This window comes from Corvus moneduloides, chromosome Z, assembly GCF_009650955.1.
Source record: "Corvus moneduloides isolate bCorMon1 chromosome Z, bCorMon1.pri, whole genome shotgun sequence".
Classification (NCBI taxonomy): Eukaryota; Metazoa; Chordata; class Aves; order Passeriformes; family Corvidae; genus Corvus; species Corvus moneduloides.
Window position 1 is genome coordinate 29745875 of NC_045511.1, and position 25976 is coordinate 29771850.

General features: G+C 41.2%; 1 protein-coding gene across 3 annotated transcripts in view; it reads left to right on the forward strand.

The window, feature by feature from the left end:
- SHB (SH2 domain containing adaptor protein B) overlaps positions 1 to 25976 on the forward strand; it is an 80784-nt gene that overhangs the window by 45533 nt on the left and 9275 nt on the right. For 2 of the 3 annotated variants that reach the window (XR_004237575.1, XM_032096575.1), the window contains exons 5-6: positions 3777 to 3896; positions 12366 to 12582. Coding sequence is in view for 2 of the 3 variants with exons in the window: in XM_032096575.1 (XP_031952466.1) it covers positions 3777 to 3896; positions 12366 to 12549 (304 nt within the window). In the remaining variant the exon portion in view is untranslated. Of the gene's footprint in view, positions 1 to 3776; positions 3897 to 12365; positions 15299 to 25976 lie in introns of those variants that run through there. The other variant, XM_032096574.1, reaches the window with a different exon arrangement.

Sequence of the window (25976 nt, forward strand, 5' to 3'; positions counted from 1 at the left end):
TGGTATCAGACTTGAGAGTGGTATTTAGATGCACTTCTATCAGCTCCAAATTCAGGTTCTGGGTGAATTCCTTGTAGTAAAAGTCTGGTATCCACAAGAGTGGCCCCTGTCCTGCCTCACTGTTGCCCTTCCTTGAACAATTTGGCCAGACTGGATTGTGTGATGGAACAACCCACTGTCCTGTATCATACCAAAGGTGCAGCCTCAGAGAAGGGGCCAGAATTCCTGCTACACAGAGAAAAATCTCCATGTGGAGCAATTTAAAAAGGTTAGACTGATAATTCTGGGCACTGAGAAGCCAGTGGATTCATGCAGTAAAGTGAAGATGATGTGTCTTGAATCCCTGAAGGCAGTCCACGCCAGAAACTGTCATTCTGAGTTAGAGGCAGAATTTCTTTGCACTGGAGAAGGGAGGGCATAATTTAGCATGGATGTGAGTGTGCCCTTTTTGAGAATACTTTGTTTCTTAATGCTAGTGGTATTAAGAGAATTAACAATCCTTTTGCACTTTGAATCCTCAGTAGGAGGGAATCCTCTCCTAATGTTTGAGAGGAGGTAGTTCCAGAAATTGCTTTTCCTTGACAGTCTATTTTTCTAGGCAGTATTTGGAAGCTTAAGTTTGAAACAGATAATAATATCATCTGCATGTTGTCATGTTCCATCTAATCAACCTCAGCCTTTGAACCATCTGCCCATTGACAGATTGCTTATCTTCAGTAGAGGAAGTAGCAACCATTATTGTGAAATCAGTCACTGATATTGTTAGGTAAATGACTAAAAGGCTATAAATTTAACTGTAAATTTGGTCCTCCAATTTGGGCAGTTTCAGCTCGCCAAAGTCACTCCCACCCCCAAATACATTTAAAATAACTGTAGGAAGGTAAGTTTCTGTTACCTAATTTTTGACTCATAAATATGTTGTTGTGTTCATCTGTCTTTTAGTGTAACTACAGTTACATGTAACAACTGAAAAGTGCAGGTCTAGTTTTTCCTTCTTTAACTATTCAAATGCCAGTGACATTAGGTATTTTTGATTCTTATGATGGATCAAACCTAAAATGAATGCACGGTTAACAATAATGTGTCAGAAAGTGGAAGAGTTTACATTTATTGTACCATAGATTATTCATAATAATTCAAATTCCTCAAGCTTTAGTAGTGTGAGACATCTCCACAGGACATGCCAAACCCTTCCTTCTTTTTCTGCAGAAGTGGACTCTGTTTTTGCAGAAAGGAGTACAAGATCTAAAGGAAAGGCAGCACACAAATTGGCAAGTGGATAGGTAGGTTAGGATATTCCCCACACAGGCAGAAATACCAAGGTGTGTTAGTATATCAAGAAAATATTTTTAGTTACTTGTGACTGAGGAATCTGTGACTATGAACTTAGTAACTCATGGACCCAAGGGAATCAAAGTAATTTGTTCTATTTCCTCAATAACAGTGTAAAGAAAAAGTGTGTTCTGCTGTTTCCATTGTCTTACTGAAAGTGAATCCCTCCCAGCTTTATAATCAAGATCTGGTAGTTTCCTGTTTTGCTCTAACTCAGAAACAGAGTAGTGCTGTGCATTATGTAAGCTGTAATAACTTACTATATTTACTGTATAACTGATGCTGCTCTCCTGTCTTCAGTGAACCTGTGGCCCCTTAGTGGCTGACACCTGAGCATTGACAAAGTAAGGGACATCAGGAAGAGCATTCTGTAAACCACAATCAGGGTACTTAAAACTTGGGAGATCCTGATAAGGGTCAAACTGCGATTATGTTGGGATTTTGCTTTCAGGTTTGCATTGTGTGCTTGTGTTTTCCAGGATACTTAGAAGACATTCAGGTTGTTCCATGCTTTTGCACTGGTGTCTTTCACAAGCTGTCATTGCACTTTTTAAAGACCACACAACTGATGTTTGAATCTTTGACCTTTCTTCACAAATGCCTATATGCTGACATTTAAAAAAATAAGCACACCCAGGACAAACAGACCCAATGCAGTTGAACAGCAAATCACTCAGGAACGTAAAGTTAATTATCAACACTATGATTGCCACTCTAGGTAGCTGGAACAGGAGCAATCTGAGTGTCCCATTTACATGGGCGTATGACTCACAAGCAATTACACTTCTGGATACTGCTGTTCACTCTCAGCTGTAGCCAAAACAGCTTCCAGACGTCACATCTGAATCAGATGTTCTCTTATCAACTGTTTTACTTTCAACTCTTAAAAGCAGGTGTTTCTTCCTCAAACCAGCCCTGTGTTCTTTTTCCATTTCTCTCTGAGTATCAAAGTCCAGGATATCTCCCCGATTTTGGTAACATAGTACTTCACTTTTGTTTAATTTGGCCCTTTGGGGAGAAAAGAAAATAAAGATAATTTTAGCTTAATAGGAATAGTTTTTAAACTCTCTCAAATCCATTTTCTGATTCACACTTCTGTTAGTATTATTCCCTCACACTCAGAAGGCAGTCTAGTTTTTAAATTGCTTATTGAGAAATATCCTTCACCAGTAAATATCTAATGGGACATGAAGAGGAAGACACTGCCTGAAATCATTTGCATCTGTGTCTCCATCTTATTTGTGAAGTGATGAAGCCATCAGGACCTCTCTTTCTAGTCTGTCTTGACTATACAAAGTATAACCTCTTTTTAGTTCCCTCTAATAAAGAGTTTTGTTCTAATCGAGCACACAATGAATTTTTAATTTGAATACCAACTTTTTTTTTTAACACACTCATCAGATTTGACAATGGAGACACCAGCACAAAGTAGTTAAGAGCATGATTTCTGTCAAAGAGATTTATCTGGTCTTTATTCATTTCTCTTTTAGTTGGAGCATCTTTTTTAGAGTAAGAACAAATGGAATAAAACTCTTTTACACAAAGCAAACAACAGTTCCTGGCAAGAACAGACAGAGAGCACTTCTGATGTGTGCATTGGCTTGCTTAGGCAGATGTGGTAGTGTCACACAGCGTTTCAAAGGGCGCCTGGCAATTGCAGGGAGGGAGAGATCTTCCTCAGGGATGTGTTTGACCCAGTACAGGGCAAGACACACTATGTTGCTCTGGAAACTTAGGGGAAGGGTCAAAGTGCTTACTTGTGGAGTCTTGAGATTTTGAAAGCTGATACAGAGCAGCATGTGCTGAGAAGCTTCCTTGTTTGCAGGGGCTAGTTTAATGAAGGACCCACCTCTCCTCTCCCAGTTTCCTTTTTTCCCTGAATTGTTCACACCCACTCCACAGATCCATCAGAGATTTATATAACACTCTCAGAGTTGCCACAGCTTTGTTTAGGATGTGTCTTTTTGATAGATCTCCACACTTTATCACTCTTCTCCTTTTTCAAAAATTTATTTTAGCAAATCTCTTCCACTGTTAACTGTTCATATTCTCCACATGTGATTTCCTATTTCTTTGCTTTTGTTGTCTTTTTATCTCGTATATTAGTTTAAAAACTGATGTATCCCAGGGATGAAATAGAGCAGATGGATCTACTGTTTGCAAGACAGATTATAATGTGTTGCTCTAAATGGGAATTTCTTACGTAAATGTACACCAGTCTTATTGCGTGGTCTCCTGATCCAAGTTTTTCCCCTCAGCTGACAGGAAATACAAGCCTCCACAATTTATAATAACTTCATCTAGTGCTTTTTATCTGTAACATATTAGAATTTAAAGGTATCCATATGCTATTGATAACAATTCATACCTTAAAAAATTAAGTAGTGAAAGCAGTATGAGTGGGAATATTTGTGTGTGTATTAACCTCTTTGCTTTTTTTCTAGATGGTATCATGGAGCAATCAGTCGGACAGATGCAGAAAACCTGTTACGTTTATGTAAGGAATGTAGTTACCTTGTAAGAAATAGTCAAACAAGCAAGCATGACTATTCCCTTTCACTGAAGTAAGTACTTGTCGGTAAAACATGGTGAATGTATTTTTAAGCCCTAACTTCTCTGGGGCAAGATGAGAAAATTATCCAGTTTATTGCTGCACTGGTTTAGCTCTGAAGGGGTCCCAGAGAGTTTGGGCTTGTCAGCCTGCATGATGTACAGTTACAGTCACTGAATTAGTACCTTCCTGCCTGGGGATGTTAAGAGATTTTTAGTTTTCATTTGGTGTCCACTTAACTAAATAAACTTGGATTAATTTTTTTTCTGGTTCTAATTTGAAATGCTCCTGCTGCTTCTGCTTTAGGCTAAATAAGGAACTGTATTGTTTGGGGATTTCATTCCTTTTGTTTTGTGTGCTTTACTGGAGCAAAGCCGTACAAAGTAAAGTTCTTTAAAGTAAAAAGCCCCGGATTGAGGATGAAAGATCTACAGAATTAGGAAATGAGCAGTGTTCCAGTCTTACTGCTGCTCTGAATTTGCTTTATCTAGCTTAGGCTGAGCTGGGTACGTTACAGATGTTGTCTTCAAAATATCATAAAATAGAGTCATAGAACATTTGGGGATGGAAGGGATAATCAAAGACCATCTAACCCAGCTCTCCTGCCCATGACAGGACCATGAGTGCACTTCATTTTCTAGCTGAGGAAGATTGTCAGGATTTTCTGTGCAGGAGAAAAAGAAGCCCCTTGAGCTTGGTATAGGATGTACAGGTGCAAAGAAAAATGTTTCCTTTCTTTCCTTCTTGCAGGATAGGGTCTGATGTGGAACCTAACCTTCCAAGTAGGTCTGGGACACAGGCCAACTTGCCCTTTTCACTAGCATTGCTCCTGCCAGTTTGGCTTTTATGCCGTTTTTTCACAAGTCTGTTCTGGAGATACATTTTGCTGCTGGGAATGATGGTGATACCTGGTGGTAACAAGCAGTTTTATAAACAGCACCAAAGCTGATCCTTCTTTTCACATTCATAGGTTCATTAGAAACATAGGCCCACATCTTCTCTACCTTGGTTGGTCTTATAGTCTAAACAGTACATTTCAGACTGGTATTATATCCCCAGTTTGGGTTGAGAGAAAGTGCATCTGTTAAACTAGTTTAGGATTCCATTCTAGGACTTGAGAAGAAAAATATTTTGTAGGATATTTTAAGTCATTATTCCTTTGCTATTATTTTGGGGATCTCTCTGTAATACAGAGGTTTGCCTTGAGCTGGAACACGTCTGCTTTAGAATTGTGGTCCAGTTCCTGTTGTCTCTTGTCATTTGATTTGTGTATTTGCCAATATAGATGTCCTCTAGATATTTTCAAACATTGAAGCATTAATGGCACAGTCTTTGCAATAAATTTTCCCTCAGGTTTAAATTTTCCCTTAAATTTAGAGTCTTGGACTATGACCTTGTTTTTAAAGTATTTAACTTAATTCTTGCATCAGCCCAGTGAGTTTTGTTACTCAACCAGAGCACAACTTCCAGAGGAAAAGGTGACAGTTAAATTTATATTTTGCTATTTTGGACCGCTGAGTTCACACCTTTTGTATCCTTTTGTAGTCTCTTTGCATGGAACTACAAGGTTCGCTGTTGTCTATTCGGTGTGTTTATGCTCCTCAGGGACCTTTACTACCATGTGTGAGTCAGCATTTTTTTTTCAGGTAAATGTTTCACTTCTGCTGCAGGGAAAAAGAACCACACCCTGATTTTGTACTGAGATTAAGTAACAGTGATTTAAAATCTATTCTTCAGTTTCATGTGACAAGCTTTTTCTAAAAACAAAATGGAAAGCAAAAAACAAAACCAAACCACTTCACTCTGGTTTTTGAGTTTTCTTTTCTCTAGTAACAAAATATTGTTTCCCAAAACACATCAATGAGAATCTACCCAAATATTACCTGTATTTAAAAAGTGAAAAGATGGTAGAACTTGCTTATTTTCATTTAAAATAACTGAATATTGCACTATGGAGACATCTCTGAGGACCATATTTTTCCAATAGCAGGAAACCTTTTTGTGTTCTGTGGATATGAGAGGGCCAGACAGGCTTAACTTGCATGCGGAATTTGTGTGAGATATTTGTCTGATTTAAATTCCAAAAATTTTCATTCCAAATATAATGAAATGAGCTTGAAAATAGCTTCATTGCTAAATTAAAGTGCATGTGTGTATAGAACAGTCATTGAGGTAGTTTAAGTTGCTCATATCAATGCCTGTCACTTTGAGATGGTGTAGTTTACCCAGTGAAATTTAATTGCATGTGGATTAGCTATCTCTGGGGGCATCAAAGAAGGTCTTACTGAAGTATACATTTATGTTGCTTATCTCAGTTAGAAACAAGGAATTGTTATTGTTGGTGACAAGTGTTTGAAGCTAAAAGCATCTTTCTATGGATTGTGATCTAAAGAGCTAAGCCTCCTCGTCAGCACTGTTTAAATTCTCCACAGCAGGAGAGGGAAGGGGTATGATCTACCTTCCCAGAACAAAATGATCCCAAAGGCATGAGGGGCAGCTGTACATTCTCCTGAATCTCCTCTCAGCCCTGGATTGTTCCCTGTGTTTCCTCTTCTCTGTATTCCTTCAGGATTGTAGATATTTGGCTCACTCATACCCACCCACTCTTTCCTTAAACCCAGTTATAATTGCACAAGGCTGGTTAAAAATTGGAGATCCATACTCCTGGTAACTGTACTGTGACCAGGAATTCCTGGCTGCTATTGAAATGCCTAGTTTCAAAATCATTGTCTGAGACCTGTTCTTTACTAACAAGCAGACTGGTGAAAAAGGTAGAAGTAGATGTGCAAATTAAAGAGGGAGAGCCATTTCTTACTTGTAAATGTTTTAGGTGTTCAGCAATTACTTCAGTGCACATCAGGCTCACCAGAGATGCCTTCCTGATGTAACCAAGGAACAGGATCTCAGGATAGGGTTGTCATCTTTCAGTCTTGCTCAGTGAAGACCAGGCATCAACTGAGCTCTACTAGCTAAACCTTTCAGTTGGGATTTCCCCTTCCCAAGGCTCTTGCAGCAGTGTGCACCCTGCCCACACCACTTCATCTCCTGATTCGCATTTCAGTTTCGGGAAGTGACTGTTCTTATTTTTAGATTAGGATTATCTCACAAGTTAACTAAATGTGCGGTCTGTGAGTAAAAACAGTAACAGGCATTACTTTCTGTTCTGTCAGATAGTTCCTGCACAATCATAGCCACTGGAAGTACAGAGCTGAGTTCAGAGAGGGTGGTGCCTATTGACATCCTGATCCTGTGGACTAATAAACAGGCATGTGGTTTCCCTGAATCGCAAAGGAAATTGCAAGCTATGTTTTTTTTGTCATCACAGTCTGTAGAAGTGGTCCTGATTTCCAAAGCTGAGTACATAAACTTTGGGTAGTTCTGGGGTTTGGATGAATGCTGGACTTGCACCTTTCTGCTGATTTTTGTTCTTGGAAGTAACCCTTGTCATATTGTAAAGATTACAAGTTTCTTCCTGTCAGTATAATTTACAAAGAGGTAGTGGGATTTTTGATGTCTCTAAATTAGCAATTGAATAAAAATATGTAAAAGTGTATTACTAGTCTGCTGCTAGCCTAAACCATAATGGGTCCCGGCTGTTAGCAGAAAGCACGGATTCTGTCACTTCTACAGAAAATCCAGCAAGCTAAACATTCTCACTACCTTCAAAGCAGTGGATGGGAACTGGTTGTAGAGAATGGAGCCTGGACTCAGTAGTGATCTTCACACATTGGGTGCGAATGAACACTTCTAGACCTTGTTTGTAGGAGAAGAAACATTGTTTATTTTATCGTGGAGACAGTGTCTGTCAGGTGTAGAATGACAGTGTTGTGTATAATGTGCTTGAAAAAGAAAAACTGAAACAGGAAAACCAGTTCATAGGCCAGCCTCTGAATGTCTCCAGTAAATGGTTTTTTTCAATTTTTTACTTTTTTGTCTGAGGTTAAGTAGTGGTTTTTATTTTTCAGAAGAGGTTTTATTTTCTTTTCTTGTTGTTATACATTGACACGAAACATTATAGGTTTTGTTCAAAGTAACAGCATGTAATATAAGTTAAAATTATGGAATGTAGATCAACCCAATTGGAAAAGCATTTCTGGATGAAAAAAGAGCACAACATGTATTTCCTACATTGCTAGATTTTTTTTTCTGATGTTACTAAAAAGCTGTTACTTTTTTCCTTGTGCAAGTGACATTTCATCAAAATGAATGCAGAAAATCTGTTGTGACAAAACAGTGCTTTCTTCTGCAAAAATAGTATTCAGAAGACTTGGCCAAACTTTGATTGTGAACACTGAATGAGGTTTCAAAGCCATTAATATTCCCTGGAAAAAAAAATACTAGGTTTAATATCTACTTAATATTTATTAAACCTTCTTTTATCACACTTCATGTGTAAGATCAAAAAAACACATTCCGATCAACTGTCTGCCCAATTCCTTTCCCATCCTCACTGGGTTTTGAAGACTGAAAGAAAATATGAGGGGAAACTGTAATTCAAAGTGTCTTGGTGTTGTGGTTGTGTTGCCAAACATTTTAAACAAGGTGTGACTGACTATTAGTCATGTATCAAGAATTGTGTCTGTGTAAACATCTGTGCTTAGGAGTTCCAAAGAACTTTGATGAAAGGATTAGCAATTAGCAATTTTCTTCTGTATTTGAAACTCATGGGAATGGTTCCAAAAAGGAAAGAAAGGATAGAATATTGTCTCTAGTAGCACTGTTTTCCCTCAATTGAATGAAGATGTGGGGAAGAGTTATTTCAACTCTTGAAAAACCACCATGACATGCAGAATTCACATTGTAACAGTATCACATGCCTTAGTTCTGGTCCCAACACCTTCTCTTGCAAAATGTGTATGTCTTACCTCTTCAAGGCACTGGCTTTCATCAGTGCTCATATATGTGAATTTGGGATCACTGTTTTGGTTCTTTTCTTTGAAACCCTTGCGCCTGGCAGGTTCCAATAGTTATTGCTGTTGAAAGAGCTGAAAAACAGGCATTCCAAAACCAGGACTGCTCAGTCAGGCACTTGTTCAGGTAGACTCCAAAAGTGCTTCAAAAACTAAGCAGAAACTTATTTACAACCACTTCAACCATTAAGCTTTTTTCCCCATCATTACCATGAAATTTCAGTCATTTCTTTTCATACTAAATTCAGAGCTTAGATTGAAAGAGCTTGGAGGAGAGGAAGAGCGAGTATGACTTCCAGGTTCCTTTTTGACATGGTCTCTGTAATTCTAGTCACTGGGCTAGCAGCAATAATGCTGTTAATCAAGTGCAGATGCATTCTGCCCTTACCTGTTTCTAAAGGCACTGATTCTCTGAGTTCAGGCATACCAGAAGAGGGGAGACTGTGAGGCAGATTTCAAGGACAAATAGAGAAGATGAGACCAGCACAGAAGGATCCTTGGAATAGATGTGAATAGTTTCACAGAATAGTTTACAGTTGAAAGTGTTTAATTCAAGGGCATGATTTCAAGGTGCTAAGTTGACTCTCTTCCTACTTAATTTGTTCTACATTATAGAAGATGAGAATTGTCTGGTTTGTTATGTTTACTTGCTACCAGTGACAGTTCATTTGAAACGTAAAGACGGCAGAAAGGGAGTGAAGGAGAAAAATATTTGAAAACATAATCTTTGCTTTCATCTACCAGTAAGCCTGAAATAGGGCTCAGTTTAAAGAGTTCTGGACACCCAGAAAAGTAGCCAGGATAGAAATCAGGTCTATCCAATGTGATATTGGCTGCAAACACTAGCAGTAAGTAAAACCAGTTCATTAACTTAAGGTTTTTGCCTCTCCGTTCTACTCCTTTATGAACAGAAAATTTGTGTGTGAGACACTGCAAAGCTTTGAAGACAGTTTCACACACCTTCCAGTTACCTAGAGAGATCTAATCTTGAATGGACCTCTGGAGGAGTCTAGTCCAATCCCCTGCTCCAAGCAGTACATACTTACCAGGTTGCTGAATGCTTTGGAAACTTGTGCGGATGAAACCCTCCTGACCTGCCTGATCCTGGTCCCTGGGCTCTAGCACTCTTGTGAGGAAGAAGCCCCTATGTCCAGTGGGAACTCCCTTGCAGCCTGTGCTTGTTGACTGAGAAACTTCTGTTTTTTCTCTAACTCTCCCTTTTAAGCAGTTGGGTGATTGCAACCTGACACCCTCCATTTCACCTTTTCTCCTCCTGGAGACTAAACAGACACAATTCCCTCAAGTCCATCCTCGTACATCGTGTACTCCCGCTCCCAGACCACATTTAGTGGTCCTGCTCTGGATATGCTCCAGTATTGACATCTCTTATTACAGGACACCCCTCTCACCAGTTACAGATGCAGCCTCCCAAGTGCTCTGTAGAAGTAGTAGTCACTCTCTTCCAGCAGTTGGCTGCACTTTGCTATGCAGCCCGGGCTGCAGTAGGCCTTCATGGGCAGTCCTTTGAATCATTCTCCTTCCCACCATGTGTCCTCCCTACCATAGTTCCTTTTCTGGCCCATTGTGCCCCAGCTTGCACTGCTGCTTAGGTTTGTTCCATCCCAAGGGCAGAAGCTGTAGATTTGCTTGGGCTACATTCCGTTAGCCTGCTATTCATGACTTCTAGCTCACATTCTTTTCCCTCACCTTCAGTGTGACCTTCCAGAAGGCTCAGCTGTCATGATATAGTAGAGATTCTTTTTGTGTAAGCTCAATGACTATGTGCTACTGAAACCTGAGTACATACATAGGGCCTTTTTGGGGAAGCAACAGCTGTCTGTCATGAATACATGGCTTGTAGCAGTTAGTTCCTACTGTGTGTGTTGTCTTTCTGTTCTAAAAAGGGCTCGTGTCTTTTCCTTTTCTTCACTAAAGTGCACTTAACAGATTGTTCTCCAAACCTTGCTGTACTTCTGAAATTAGCATGCACCTTAATTTATCTGCACACTTTCAAGTCATGTTGTGGCAAAGTAGATTCATAATGAACTGAAGAAAGAGAGCAATACATCTGTCCTCATAAGTATTTAAAGATGTCGCTCTTATTTAAGGTAAATAATTTAGAGATTAATTATGACTTGAAAGATATATTTTCCCACTAAGAAATTGATCTTTAAAGCAAGATTTTAAGCACGTAGAGCCATAATTACAGTGCCTGCAGTGGTTTCTGCCCACCAGAAAGGTTCTCTTCATCAGAGAATTGTTGAATACATCTGAAAGACATGAGCTTGATTATGATACAGACACTTACAAAGGGAATGCTGCACCTGCCAGCTAGAATATGGCAGATTTTAGAGAAGCTGGTTTTAACATAATTTGTTTTCCTGCTGCAGCTTTCTGTGTCATCTTGAATTGGGTTTCTTTGCTGACACAGACCAGTGCTTTAACGCTATTGTCTCTGCCCCTGGACACACCTAGAAGATGCAATGGCTTGGAGCCAGAAGGTTAGGGATTGGGACATCAAACAAGCTGTAAAAACCTTCTAAGCCTCATTTAACATCTGCACATGTAGGAGCTGTTCTTTGCGCTTGTGTTGTCCTAGCTGAACTCTACACTTTTTAAGTAGCCTATAATGTTATGTTAAGACAGCAGACACTGAAGGGTCACTTTTGGGAAGAGCTGAGGCCAGCTTTACCTCTGGTGCTGTATGGCAGTGTGGGTGCTACCCATGAGAATGGCATGATGTTGGACAGGCTGCTTTGCCAAGAGCAGGCAGGTCAGTTCCATGACACTCTTCTCCTGCCTGTGTAATCACGAGCCTTCTCTCAAAGAGGCAGTGTATTGTGCAGACCCGTCAGAATGCTTCTGCTGTGGAAGTCACACTGTGGATTCTGCCTGCAAAAAGACCACAGGATAGCAGCCCTTGCTCATTATAGTGCTCAGTATAGTGCAGTATTATACCATGAACCTTGGGAACATGCTCATCTGGAGAAGTTTTCCCACCTGAAGCCGCCAGATTACACAGAAATATGTTCTGGACGTTTACTGCCAGGGTGGCATGGGTAAGGTCTGTTCTGAGGCATCCACAGGGTAGAACAGGACATCTTGCCTAGCTGAGCAAGGTTTATGGCCCACTCATGCCTGTGAAGGGACCCTAAGGCCTCTGACAGGCCAGCACCACAAATATTTTTGGGTCCAGAAGTAATGACTTGCTATAATGAAAACTAAGTGTTCATAGGAAAATATTGAAGGGGCTGGAGGGAGGGGCCATGGGAAGGAAATGGATTGTCCTCTGGCACACCTCGGGATTACCTTCTGAGTGAGACAGCCTTACACGTGGATCCAGGCAGCACAGGTGCTGAAAACAAAATACTACCTTAGGCTGCCTTTGTGGTGGACTGTCCATGGGTTTGCAACTAGCAGTCACTCTGTCAAGTCTGGCCACTGTCTCAGGCTGTCACCCAGCAACTACTGGCATTTTGTTCTGCATTCCCCTCCATGAGGAGAGCCTGTTACGGTGCTGCACCCCTCCTCTCTATGCACAAGCATGAACTTACACTTTGCTTTCCTTGCAGGAGCAGTCAAGGTTTTATGCATATGAAGCTGATGAAAACCAAAGAGAAATACATCCTGGGTCAGAACAGCCCTCCCTTCGACAGTGTTCCTGAAGTCATCCACTACTACACCACAAAAAAGTTGCCTATCAAAGGAGCAGAACACTTGTCCTTGCTCTACCCCGTGGCTGTACGGACTCTCTAACAACCTGGTCTCACCCCTTCCTGTGGATGGGAGGTGAGAGATAAGCTGGGTTGCACAAAATTCGTTGCCAGAATTCAGAGCTTGAGTCTATGATGGGGAGAGGCAGCCTTTAGTCTTGTGAATGTGGGCTCTCTGCAGAGTTGTCTGTGGGACTGTGTGTGTGATAGACTTGTGCTGCAGCATGCCTCTAGAACTGTATTGCTGCGTAAGAGAAAGAACACTTATTTTAGTGCAAGGAGAGCAGATAACCTTCCCAGACCTTCTATGTGAATGAAAGTGCTTCCCAACAAAAGTTCTTCCTTCATGTTTTGAGAAGAACCAACAAGTTCTTCTCAGCAGTAAAAAACCAACAACTTTTATTCTCTTGCTACCCTGAGAAACTTCTCCAGGAGAAAGAGTAACCTTACTCTGAGGGACCCTAGGGTGTTCTTGATAGACCTGAGAAGGAGCTGCTTAACAGGCAAGTCTCTAGCTCTGGTCACAGCTTGATGGGTTTGGGATTTTTTAATGCAGTTTCTCAGGGTAGTCAAATATTGAACTTCTGTTAGACACACAAACTTAAAATAATTTTGTGAGAGTGAATCATGGTCAATTACTTACAAATAGGGGATGTAATTAAACAGTAGTTTGTTATATATTTTTATCCTTTTTTGGTACAATAATCTCTTAATGTTTACTGTCTTCATTTGCAAGTTTCATTTGTAGGTACAGGCAGCTAATTCTGTTTGGGGCAGTTACACCATGATGTTTTAAGTAGTTAGGATAAGTAATTTTGATATGTGGGTTAGTATTTATGCATGAGGGTGTTCAAAGGCTTTTATAAAGCTTTAATAGGCAAAATCTTCACTTGCTCATTCATCTGGATCAAACAGCTGTCCTACTGATGTAGCAGGCTAGCATGTGTGTCACACTGCCTTTCCACAAGATGGCTTTTGCAGCTGTGAGAACTGTGGTATATAGCAGAGCGGAATTTGTTTTTCACGTCTGCCAAGGCATTCTTAAAGCACAGCCCCGTTGGCACATACCTTCTGGCCAGTGTTCTTTTTCACCATGAGCAGAAGCCTGCCTCCTGCTGTGTATTTCAGTCACTGACAGCCAGAAGCACTGTAGAAGCCGTTCTGTATCTTAGTCCTGCCAACTCAGTGCCCATCCATTTGGGACATATTTTCTAAATGCTCTGTGTGCTCATTCAGTGAGGTAAGTGAAAAGTTATAATTGTACACAGGCTGGAACTGGGGAATCTATAGCCTTATAGTCCTCGTGTTGTGCCATCTCCCACATACGTCTAGAATGTTGTGCATTAACCCATCAGCTGGTATAGTAGCAAACTGGTTTTATGCAGGTTATGTATTTTACAGACAGCAATAGGACTGTGAAATTGTGTGCTATTTAATTCAGCTTTCTTAGCTACTACTATTTTTTTATGTATGCTTAGAAAGAAGTGCAGATCTGAAAATTGTAATGGAATAACCACTTACTGCCTGTAAAAGTAGTGCTTCATTGTATTGTCTACTCTGATAAGAACCTCAAGGATGACCCATATACTGTCACTGGTGCTAAATATTCTGTTTCTTTTTAAGCCTGCCTTATCCTTTATATGACATCCAATGCAGATTGAACAGAAGTGGATCATATGTATGTGAAGAGCCCAGTGTCATTCTGTGCAGCAACGGTAGTGGGTCAAACTGTCTCTGTCTCACCCAGAATCGGAAGCTGTGTTGCAATAGGTTTTCCAGTTTTCCGAGAAGGGTGGCACAGTGAGGACAAAGAGACAACATTCCTCTCCAAGTGAAAACAACCATCCCCTTTTTCATGTACTCACCTACCTGTTTTTTTATTTCCCTAAAGTCTTTGCATAACTCTTTACTCTCTTAACATCACCCAACTGACAAGAGCATACAGGCACTTTTAAATTAGTATATTCTCTCACCAGCGTAGGAGTTTATGAAGGTGGCAGAGCTCACACAGATTAGGAATCAGGTGATATCTGCTCTGTCTGAATCTTGGCCTTTGCGGGTTCAAGCGACACTATCATGCTCTTTGGGACAGAAATATGTCATGTTTCTTCTTTTGCATGTTGAATCTGGCATGGTTGCTGTTCCATGGCCTGTTTTTCTTCTTTAAAGGAAAAAAAAAGTATGCCTCTACTCTGTCTAACAGCAATTACCAGTAGAAACCAACAGCAGCATCATTAACCAAGGCCTTGTCTGGCTTCCTTAAGCACTTTGTCTTTAATTCATGGGGATAACTATTGTACCAGACCTTTCTTGTCATGGGTCTGATCAAAAGTCAGATGAAGCCAGCAAGTGCCATTTTATTGCTGTCTGCAGATTTTGGGTTGGGATTCATTGCTTCATACAAATCATGGGAATATGCATCATACAAATGTGTATACAGCTTATTACAGCTTCAAGGATCAGATCAAGGTTCTTGGTTCAGCAAGAGGAAATCATCTCAGAAAGTATTGGTTGTCCATGGGAAGGTTTTTTTATTATTTTTCTAAAAGACTTTTAGAAAGTATTCAGTAATTGCAGAATAAATAAAACCAGGATTTTGTTTGCACTGTAATGTTGTCTTTGTTTATTTAAGTGATTGTATGATATTTTTCCAGTGAAGGAATATTCTTCCCAGATTTTTTAATGTACAGTGAAAATGCAGTGTGTTAACAGTGTGTAGTATTGCGTATAGGTGGAAGATCTTGTAGTGATCATGCCTATATAGCACATTAAAAGTTTATTTTAAAAAGAAATATAAACCTCTCCCTTTTCTTCCTCTGATTGTCCTTGTGTACTCAGATTGTCATAAACAGCTAATAATTGAAGCAGCCTTTTAGAACAACTTGTGTTTCTTTGTCTTAACTGTGTTGTGAAAGTAATCATTTGGTTATAATTTGGAGTCTGGAAAATCATATGTCTCAGTTCTACCCTAATTCTCTTGATCATGTGCACCTTTACAAGGGCTGACATGGGTACATGTGTGAATGATATTGCTGCTGATGTCCAAGGAATCCAGTTTTTGCTGCTCACAGCATAACTCTGGTGAGTCACTTTTTGCAGACTTTATAAGAGGTGTTAATTAGGCTTCTATTTTGATGAGTATTTCACAGCATGAGGAAAGCTGTGAACATCTGTATGATGTGTAGGAGAGCTTTAGTGGCCGAGATTGCATTTCACAGCTCCTTCCATAATTGGAAAAATAATTTAGGTTTGTGGAAGTACAGTCATCACCATGGTTTCTGTACTTGTTAACAGATTATTCTCTTACTTTGAAATTAAGTCTTCAGAGGCAGGATGCAAATTGCAGGGCTGTCTTGAGTGCCAAGGTACAAAACAGTCATGTTCAGCTTCTCAAAGAACATGGCCTGGATCTGTACTCTGAAGAAAACTGGTTACTGCTTGGAGGATGACACATTTGTGTGCTTCTCCTCACCATCCCAAAGGGTTTTGCATTTTATCTTGATGTCATGGCTCAAGCTGGCCACAAACACCCTGTGGTAATGTTGGTGGAGTCTACAAATGACATCTTTTAACCAGGCTCTGATTCCATTTTGACACTGCTACACTGCTAAGCTATACCCTGGTGGACTCGGTCCTCTGCTGCTGTAAGTTACTCATACTCTCCTCAGGTCGTACCTCAAGTGGTGCCTGAGCAGAACAAGCAAGGTCTTAACAGAAGTTCAAATAAACAAAGACATCACCCCACACACTACTCTACTATCTCCCTGTAGAGGGGGTAAAACAAAACAAAGATGAAACAGAACTGTCTGTACTCCTGGTCTCAGCAAGGGGTGAAGGAAATAAGGGGATTCAACTGGTTATCATACATTTTTTTTAATGACCTGCAATGAGCCCACATAAAATACTGCATATTGCTTTCTTTTATTACATATTTCTGGAGTCCCCAGTAAGAAGGTAATCACAGAAAAGTAAGTAAGGAAATAACAGCAGCCGAACAAAGCTGTTGATCTGAAATGAAGCCAGTAGAAGCCCTACTGAAAAAAAAATGTTCATATGTTGCAAGGGATGAACAATCCAATTTTCTGCAGCTTGTGATTACCTGTCTTGAGCCTTGAGCTTTCTCTGAGAACCAGGTATGCACAGTCTAGAGATGCTGTGGCGACTTCAGTGCTCTGCACCTTGTATTTAGTTCAGTGATAAGATTAGACCAAACCTTGCCTTTGCTTTCAGGGTCCCTGAATTGCATTTATTGCTGATGACAATTTCAAGACAAAAGCTTGGTGAAGGTTGTTGGCAAGTTGATTATATTAACCCATTCCCCAAGTCTGCCTCCAAGAAACAATGGTTCTAACTACAGTAGAAATATCAACAGCATGGTTGGAAATCTACTGAGTTTCATAAGCCATGGGGATGACTGAAACATGATGATTATATGAAATTAATATATAGAAAGAGTTACAGGACTGTTTATAGAATAAGGGCTAGATTGTGTCAGGTGGTATGGGCTGGGCCTGGCTGAAATTTAGTATGAAAGAATAGAGAAGAATAAGGGAACGGTTTACAGGTAAGCAGCTTGTTAACTGCTATGAGAGTTGTAAAAGTGTCATGGAGAAAGTGTGGAGATGCTTTCAGAAAGGGCAGACTGTGAATGCCAGTGAGGCAAGAGCCAAATGTGAGACACAGAATTTGAGTAAGTCTGTCAGGAATTGGGCATTCTCTACCAGTCTGTAGCAGATATTGTCCAGAGTCCCTCAAGAGAGACACAGAAGAGACCTGCAAGAGGTAACCCAGTTGAAGAGATTATGAGGAAAGACTAAAGAAACTTGATGAGCATCCAGAGAGACTGAGAAGAGAGCTTAAACAAAACCCTGGGGAGGAAAAGGGGAGAATTCATTAATATCTTGGGAGAAACGCAGGGGACCCTACATCCTTAGAGACTACACACAGTAAGGCTGGAACTACTACACTGACCCTCCTGACTTCTCTCTCAGACTGTGTGGTCTCCCACATAGGACAAAGAAGTTACATTAGGAGCCACTACACTGATCAAACCAACTTTTCTTCTGAGACTGTTCTGTGGAACAGGAAGGTCATGTTGCTCATGGTTGGCATCACATGCTCATCCATGTCTAAAACGTTTTTGGATCTGGCTTCATTTAGACTCTGCACTTTTGGTCTGGTCTTTAATTGCAAAAACCAGCCCTGCACTCCCTATTTTCTTATTAATTAATTATTGTTCATTATTTTCAAATACAAACTTATGTGATACAATTGTATTACATTATTATAATAAAAGGATTCCAGTTAATAACTTTGTAGGGCCAGGATGGACCATGGTTTCAACCTATTACCAGTTCTGTAAAAATAAGGGCCATGTAAACAATGTCTTTGATTTTTGTTGTTCGTTCATAATCTCCTTTCTGCACAAATGTAGTAAACTTTCCTCTGAAATTGTCTTATTATTTACCTCCAGTAATTAGATCCATTTATAGAGAGGACAGCCTCTAAGATCTTGTCATCTGTCTGCTGTGTCTACACATTAAGACTATTTTTATTTCCATATAAACATATCAACATAGAATCATTTAGGTGATCAAATCCAACATTTAACCTTATGCTTCAAATCAACCACTAAACCATGTACCCTTGGGAGGATCCCATTTGCCCCCATAGACCTGTGTGTGTCTAAGTGGTGTATCAATTGCTAATTTTTTTCCTTGGATTATCAGGCCATCATTCTGTTCCCCATCTATGTCTTCTAGCTCACCAGATGTATTGATAGAAACGTTTTGCTGGCTACTGCAGTAGCCAAATTAAGTTCTAGGTGGGCTTTGGCTCTTTAAATTTTCTCTCCATACAAACTTGCATCTTGGTAGTCTTGGTAGTCTTCCTGAGTGGAGTTCCACTTCTTCCAAAGGTCGTAAACTCTTTTCTTTACTGAGTCACAGGCAAAACTCTCTTGTTCAGACTGGTTTTCTTCCCCCCAACCCCGCCACCCACTGCCTCCAGCACTTGTCTTTTGGCATACGGGGATGGTACTTCTGCACAGAATCACAGAATCATTTAGGCTGGGAAAGACCTCTGGACTATCGAGTCCAATCTTTGGTTGATCACCACTTTGTCAGCTAGGTCATGCTATGTCCAGTCCTTTCTTGAACACCTGCAGGGATGGTGACTTCACCACTTCCCTGGGCAGCCCTTGCCCATTTTTAACAATCCTTTCCATCAAGACATTCCTCCTGATATCCAACTCATCCTGTCACTAATTGCCTGGGAGAGGAGGCCAACCCCCAGTTAGCTACGACCTTCTCTCAGGGAGTTTTAGAGCAGGAAGGTCACCCCTGAGCCTCCTTTTCTTCAGACTAAACAAACTCCAGGTCCCTCAGCTTCTCCTAATAGGACTTATCCTCTAGACCTTTCACCAACTTCACTGCCCTTCTCTGGACTCACCCCAGCACCTCAATACCTTCTTTGAAGTGCCTCCAAAGAGACTCTCTCAACTGGGCCAAAGTTTTCTCTATGGAAGTCCAAGCTAGTAGTTCTCCTTACCACATTCCTTAATTCTCTGAAACTCAAAAACGCTATCATTTCATAATTACTACAGCCCAGACATCCTCCAGCCATTAGCTGCACCAGTTTTACAGCTATTAAGGCTATTCTTCACCTCTGTTAAACAAAAAAAACAGCCCCTTCCCTGACTTATCTTTTTTGCTGTCACCATGTGACTGCTGGAATAATTCTGATTTCAAGGTGTTGAGTATTGGCTGAGTTAAAGAGTTTGAGTTGCAGAGTCCAGGGTCTGCTCTGTCACTAACAGGAGCTCTTGTGAAGAAAACTAAAGGTGAGAGTGTGCCCCTCTTGCACTTGGAAGCTGCTTTTACGCTCAGACTTTACTGCTGACCCCTACCTGTGCTACTCTGTAGTATCTTCACTAAGGTAACTCATTGCCTTGTATCTCCTTGACTCTGCCCTAATCCTGACACATCACCTTGGTTTTCAGGCTTAGCCTCAGACTTTCTATGTCCCTATGCACCTGCTATTTTACTGCTGGATTGAGATTGGCTTGCTGGCTCAGAATCATGCCTGAAAATACAAACAAAGAGATAAACAAAAAATAACTCTGCATCCTGTTCCATTTGTAGGTTTAGTTTCTATAGAAGTTATGTGAAAATGGAGCTTGACAGCAAGAGATATTATTCTGGGATGGCCAAAGCTGCTGAACTGCTCTGATTTTTACCCACTGAGGCGCTGAGTGCTTGCATGTGCATCTACCCTTCAGTTTTTATGTCTTCCATTTACAGCTGTGGCCACCCAGTGGCTGGAGAAGGAGGCTGGTTCGTGGGCAAAACAGAATTGTCTTGCTTTTAAAAAAATGACATGTTAACCAAACCCAGAGCATTTATAGTGGGGACTATTACAATTTCTTAAAGTTTTTTTCTTTCATCTATGCTAAATCCTAGCTTAATGTTCATCATATCATTATTTTTCTCCACATTAAATTTTCTTGTTATTGAATCCCAGAATTTTGGTTATTTCAACAACAGCAATGAAAATTGCAGTTGTGTTTGGCTTGCTTCTGCTCATTTCACTTTTTATATTTGTCTCTCCAGATGCGTTTCTTCTTTCCTTCCTTCATCTTAATCTCCCATTCCTCCTCCTTTTGCCTACCTACTTGAAAAGCTGAAATCTATCTGTCAAGTATTTTGGTTTGAGTCTTGGAAAATTTAAAAAAATTATGAACATTTTTATGCCAACTGAAATTTTGTGGCCACTCCCAGCATATTTGGTCCTGATGCAGCCAGTCAGTGCAGTCCTCAGGACCCTGAAGGGGCTGAAGGGGGTAGGGCTCTGTATTCTCTCTGCCCAGAACTGCCAACACTCTCCTAACCTCAATGCACCAATACTGGGTTACAAGGAAGGTCCTCCAGCCTTGTGAGGACTGAACACCCCCCAGCTTGGCCTGAGGTGGGGCCCTGTTCAATATAGAGACTGAGCATAAGGAAACTCCTCCAGAAGTGGATCCCTCCTACAGGTAGGCAGTCATCCTGTTTTCCCCGTATCCTGTCCCCCACAGCCTTAAATCCTCATGTTCTCTGCTCCTGTGTCTCTATGGGACACCACTGGGGGCTGTGTAGAGACACTCCTTCGACAGGGAGTACGAGAAGAGGGAAGGGAGATTTCCTTCAACCCCGTTCTGGGTCTCTAGGACTGATATCCTGGGGGAAATCAACTCACTCTCTTTTCCTGGGAACACAGCTCCCTCATGAGGCAGACTTCAGCCGGGCCTTTTGAGGCTCCAGGTTCAGCTAAGTAATGGGACATAGATGCAAAACTACCTGCAACACCAAGGAAGCAGACATAACCATCAACCCTCAGCACAGGTACAACTGGCAGAAGATGCATCCTGTAAGAGGTGAGGATGGGGAAAGGAGGGCTAGATCCTGTTGTTTTCCAGGAAGCCCAGGTGCCCTGCTGCTCACTAGCCCTGCTTTGCTCTAACTGCCAGCCCCAAATGTTTTCTCAATACCAAAAGAACTCAGGCTTGACTTCTTCACCAGATTCTAGAGACTCTGTGATTTAATTCATTAGAAATCAAATCACAGACTCCCACCCCTATAAACCCTGCTGCCCACCTAGCACACTTTTTTATTCTACTTGTTGGTGTTGTCAATGTATTAACATGTTCCAAAGCTCAACAAAATAAAGAGGTATTCAGTGCAGCAAGCCAACTTCAAAGACACAGAAACCTGCCAGTTCCTAACTGCTATAGCTATAGCATGCTCAATTCAAAACTCCCATTGTCTCAATCCACATACTGGATGCCAAAAAGAACTGTGGTGGGTTGACCTCAGCTGGATGCCGAGTGGCCATGAACAGCTCTATCACTCAACAGGACAGGGGAGAAAATAAGATGAAAAAGCTTGTGAGTCAAGATAAAGGCAGTTCAATGAAGAAAACCGAAGGCTATGCATGGAAGCAAAGTAAAAATATTTGTTCTCTCTTTCTCATCATCAGGTGGTGTCCTGGGAGGTAGGGCCTCAGTATGTGTAGTGATTACTTTGGAAGACAAACACCTTAATAACAAATCCCTCCCATGATCCTTCACTTCTGTTTTGCTGCCAAGTACAACATCATATAGTATGAAATATCCCCTTTGATTATTTTGAGTCAGCTGTCCTGGCTATGTGTGTGCTCCCACACTCTTTCCCACCTCCAGCCTACTGGCCATCAGATAGAGTATGAATAAACAGCCTTGTTGCTGTGTGAGGCCTGTTCAACATGACCAAAGCATTGGTCTGCTATCAACACCATTGTAGCTACAAGTACAAAAAACATCTCTATAATGTTTGCTACCAGGAAATTTAACTCCATCCTAGCCAGACCCAGTACGTTCACCATGCTCGTCTGTGAGTCCAGTGTCACCCAGATGCAATCAGAACCCCATCTTCCTCCACTTCACCCCTGCAATGTTAGGGAAAGCCCTGTCCTCTGCCTCTCCAGGCTGACCTTCACACAGAACCTTCCCTTGCCCCAAAGCAGAGGAGGCATTGGAACCTCCTTCCTCCACACAGCTGACAATTGACATTGCTGGCCACTCTCCACTGGGCTTTCCTCCACAAGCCCAGGAAGCAGGGCAGAAACCCACTAGGACCTGCCTGTCCCAGCCATGAAGGTTTGTTCCTCTGCTTCCTAATGGGCCTAGAGTTGCCTTCATCAGAGGTCTGCTTGCCCCAGAGCCTTCTGTCCCTAGGCCATTTTTGGAAAGATGCAAAGACTGCTGCAGGGATGGGATCTGGCTCTCTTAACTGGCCACAGCAGGTCAGTCCTCATGGTTGCCAGCAACTGTAGCAGTGAGAACTGGGTTACAGGTTTTGTATCTGCTCCAGGGAAACACAGTGTACAGCCGGCCAGGCTTTCAGCAGAGCTGTGTCTTGGAGCAGCTGCCAGGTTGCAGAGCAAAGTGGCAGCTTTTTTCTCCCCAGGCTCCGTTGCCCTTTGCTGAGGTACAGCCAGCAGCTGTTTGTGAGCCTGCTGTGGGCTGGCTTACCTGCCTCAGTCAGATCCTGACATCTCTTCTTTGATGAAGACGCTTCCACTTAGGCAACCTGCATCTGCGTCCTCCCAGTGCCAGGGAATACTCTGCAACCTTGGGCTTCCTTTGAGGAAGGAAGCACAGGGGAGGGTGCTCAGCCAGGCAATGCCCTGAAGCTCAGACCTCAGCCCTGCCTCGGTGGGCTCCTGTCTCCACTCTCTATTCTCTTCTAGGAGCTTTGCCGCCAGGCCTGTGAAGGCAGCATTTCCCCAGGAACACAATGAGAGCCCAACAGGAATCCCTCCTTGACCTGAGCCACTGTCCAGCTGCTTTGGGATACTACAGAGCTAGATGGGCCTTCCAAAGTTGTGATTCACCTAGAATCCAGCCCTGGGTGTGCTGTGGGCTCAGGGCCTGGATCCCAACACAAACCCCTGAGCCCTGGTGCCAGTGTTGACTCCATCACCCACCTCACGGTCCCAACTGAATGAAATAGTGACAGCACTTCCTGCACCAGAAAGAAATGTTTTCCAGTCCTGGAGCTGCTTTGTTGGGCATTTCACCCTGTGGTCCTTGTTACCTAATGCTACCCAATGCAATGGGGACAGGTTCTTTTAAGGATCCTTTGCCCAACCAGAATGAGTCACAATGTTATAATTAAAATTAGGTCTTTATTACTACATAAAGGGAGTCAATGTCAGACTGAAAATCTTTTAGAAACTCTTCAGTAGCATTCCAGATAACTTCAAGCATAGCATAAATATTTAGAATAGTTGTTCCAAGTTCAATTGTACCTAAAGTTGGAAAATTCTTTCAAAATTTTGTATTTTTTTGCAGTCAATTATCTCCTGACCCCCATAGTGTAATCACATGTAGAAAGAAAATCTACTGTATTTGATTGGCTTTGAGCTGCTATTAATTTAAGTGGAATTTGGTCATCTGACTGAGTAAAATATTGGAGGGAGTGTCAATATATTAGGGAAGCTTTATGATGCTGTGAATTGATTTAAAAAACATGGAATGAAGAATATATTCCAAACTGAAGACTGTGATTAAGTTCAGACAGTGAAGGTTGCCTTTCTTTATGGAAAAGCAACTGTCTTCATTTTCACATTCTGTTTTCAAGAAGAAACTTCCATGAAGCAATAGATCCTTTCATTTTACATCAAAAAATCTGTTCCTTGCAGTTCATTTTCTGCTAGAATATTTATTCCAGTTAAAAGAATTGTAAGCATCATGGGTGAAAAAAAGTCAATGAAAATGTTATTTGCAATTCATAAAGAAGTATTCAGCTTAGGATTTTCTCTCAAAATAGATGAATCAGGCATTAAAAAATCTAATCATGAGTTTTTAAAATTTGGAAGGTAGTCTGAATAAAAAATACACATCTGAAAATGCTAGGTAGGAGGAGTGGATTAAGGAAGGATTGTTACAACGTCTCCCTGTTTGGCAGAGACCTTTGTGAATTTAGGAAGGATCCAGCATTATATTAGTTTAAAAACCCAGACTCTAGAATCCACCTAGAAAACTAGGAACTAGGAACTAAGAACTGTTACAGTTGTATGTACAGAAGATGTGAAAAAGCAGGGTTTAATTATGAATGGCTTCTTTAAAGCATGTACTTCCATGATGTAACAGAGAAGTTCAGATGTTGTGAGACCTTTACAAGATTTGGTGCTTGGAGAAAAATGTCAAAGATGGGATGTTACAGGAAGAGGTGCAAAAAAGTTTGAAAATGACAGTTAAAAATTGCATTAAAGGGGAAGTCATGCAGAGTAATCAAAGGAGACGTTTTCCTTGTGAGATTGTCCTCATGGCAATATGGCCAATAATCTGTTTGGAAGGGTATCCCATCCAAAGATTTCCATCTTTAGATGGCACTGTGGGCAAGCTTTGGTGATTAGCTCCTGGTGAGTACATGCATTTAAGTGTGAAAGAGCTCTGAATGACAACCAACAGATGTACAATTATAAGCCAGAGACGGATGCCAAGGTGATGCACATGTGCTGCTATACTTCGGACAAATGCAGTGTGATCTGTCATGCAGTTAACAATAACGCAAGAGAAAAGCATGACAGTTCAGATAGCTTGAGTATGGTATAAATCTGACCAGTGGAGGTAGTATATTACTCAACAGAACTAAAAATACCTTCTCCTGGGAGCTACGCCTGCCCAATTAAATGCCTTGCAAGTCTGGAAAACTCATAAAACTGTCTGCATCCCAACAGACATGGGAATACCTTGTCAAATTTACATCCTTGTAATTTCATCAAACCCCATCGCACTGCAGGAACTGCACAAGCAGCTGAAGAGAAAGCAGCTGAAGAAGATAAATACAGCTTCTAGCCATCTAGTCCTTTCATGCCCGGTTGTGAAGGAGAAAAGGTATGTGGATCTGCCTGATTACTGCATGCTTTTACAGGGAATGCCCACGTAATCTAGGCTTTTCTGCAAGTGGCATGGATATCACTTAACTGTTTTACCAGGAGTAAACAGCCCATGCATAATTATCCCTTCCAGAGGAGAATCACACTCTCAGTGCAGGGGACGCTGCTCCCAATTTTTTATCGTTATGCAGTAAAACCACCATTGACAGCAAAGTGCATTCATGCTGCCATCAAGAGGGGGCAGCCTGTGTTAACTGCATCTCAGCTCCACACAGCACAATGCTGTGTCTGCCTTCTTAGGGTGTGTTTTCATGCCAAATTCTTGCCACATGGGCTTCTCATCTGTTTGCTAAGCTGTCGGTTTCTGTCAAAGCTGTTCAGGACAGATACCATCTTCTGGACTGAGCAAGACCAGCACGGCCCATGTAAGCTTCCCAGGTAACGGTGATGGGGCTGGTGGCATCTGAGAGTTACCTCCCTAGTATGGTATATAATCAGGGCAGCTTCAATCACACAGAAACCAGGACACTGATACCAGTAAGAACCAGATCTCCTGTAGAAGTTCTCGTAGACTTTGGTTTTCTTCAGTCAGATTAAATGAATCCCAGCTAGCTATAAATCTTCCGTCTGATGATCTCACAGGAGTGTTTCAGGTTACACTGGCAGGTCTAGATAAACAGTGAAAAATGGATCTGTTATAAGCCCAGATATAACCTTTACCCATTCAAAATACTTTTTCTTCAATTGCACATAATAATTATGTCTTTCTTTTCTTTTTAGAATACTGACCTTTTATTTCTAGGGCTTGAATTTCAGATTTCAGTGAGAATCCACATGCAAGGGGCATAAACAAAAAATTCATCCAAGGACTTTCAAAACATGTTTAAAAGTTTTATTGCCTTCAGTTATCTGTGGACTAGACCCCATTTTTTTTCAAGGTTCTGGTTATAATTGAATAAATGCAAGATAAAATTCATCTCCATGAAGTGCAGAAGTCAGCTCCAGCTCATTAGTGATCAGTCTGGGTTCACCAACTTTTCCACTGAGCTC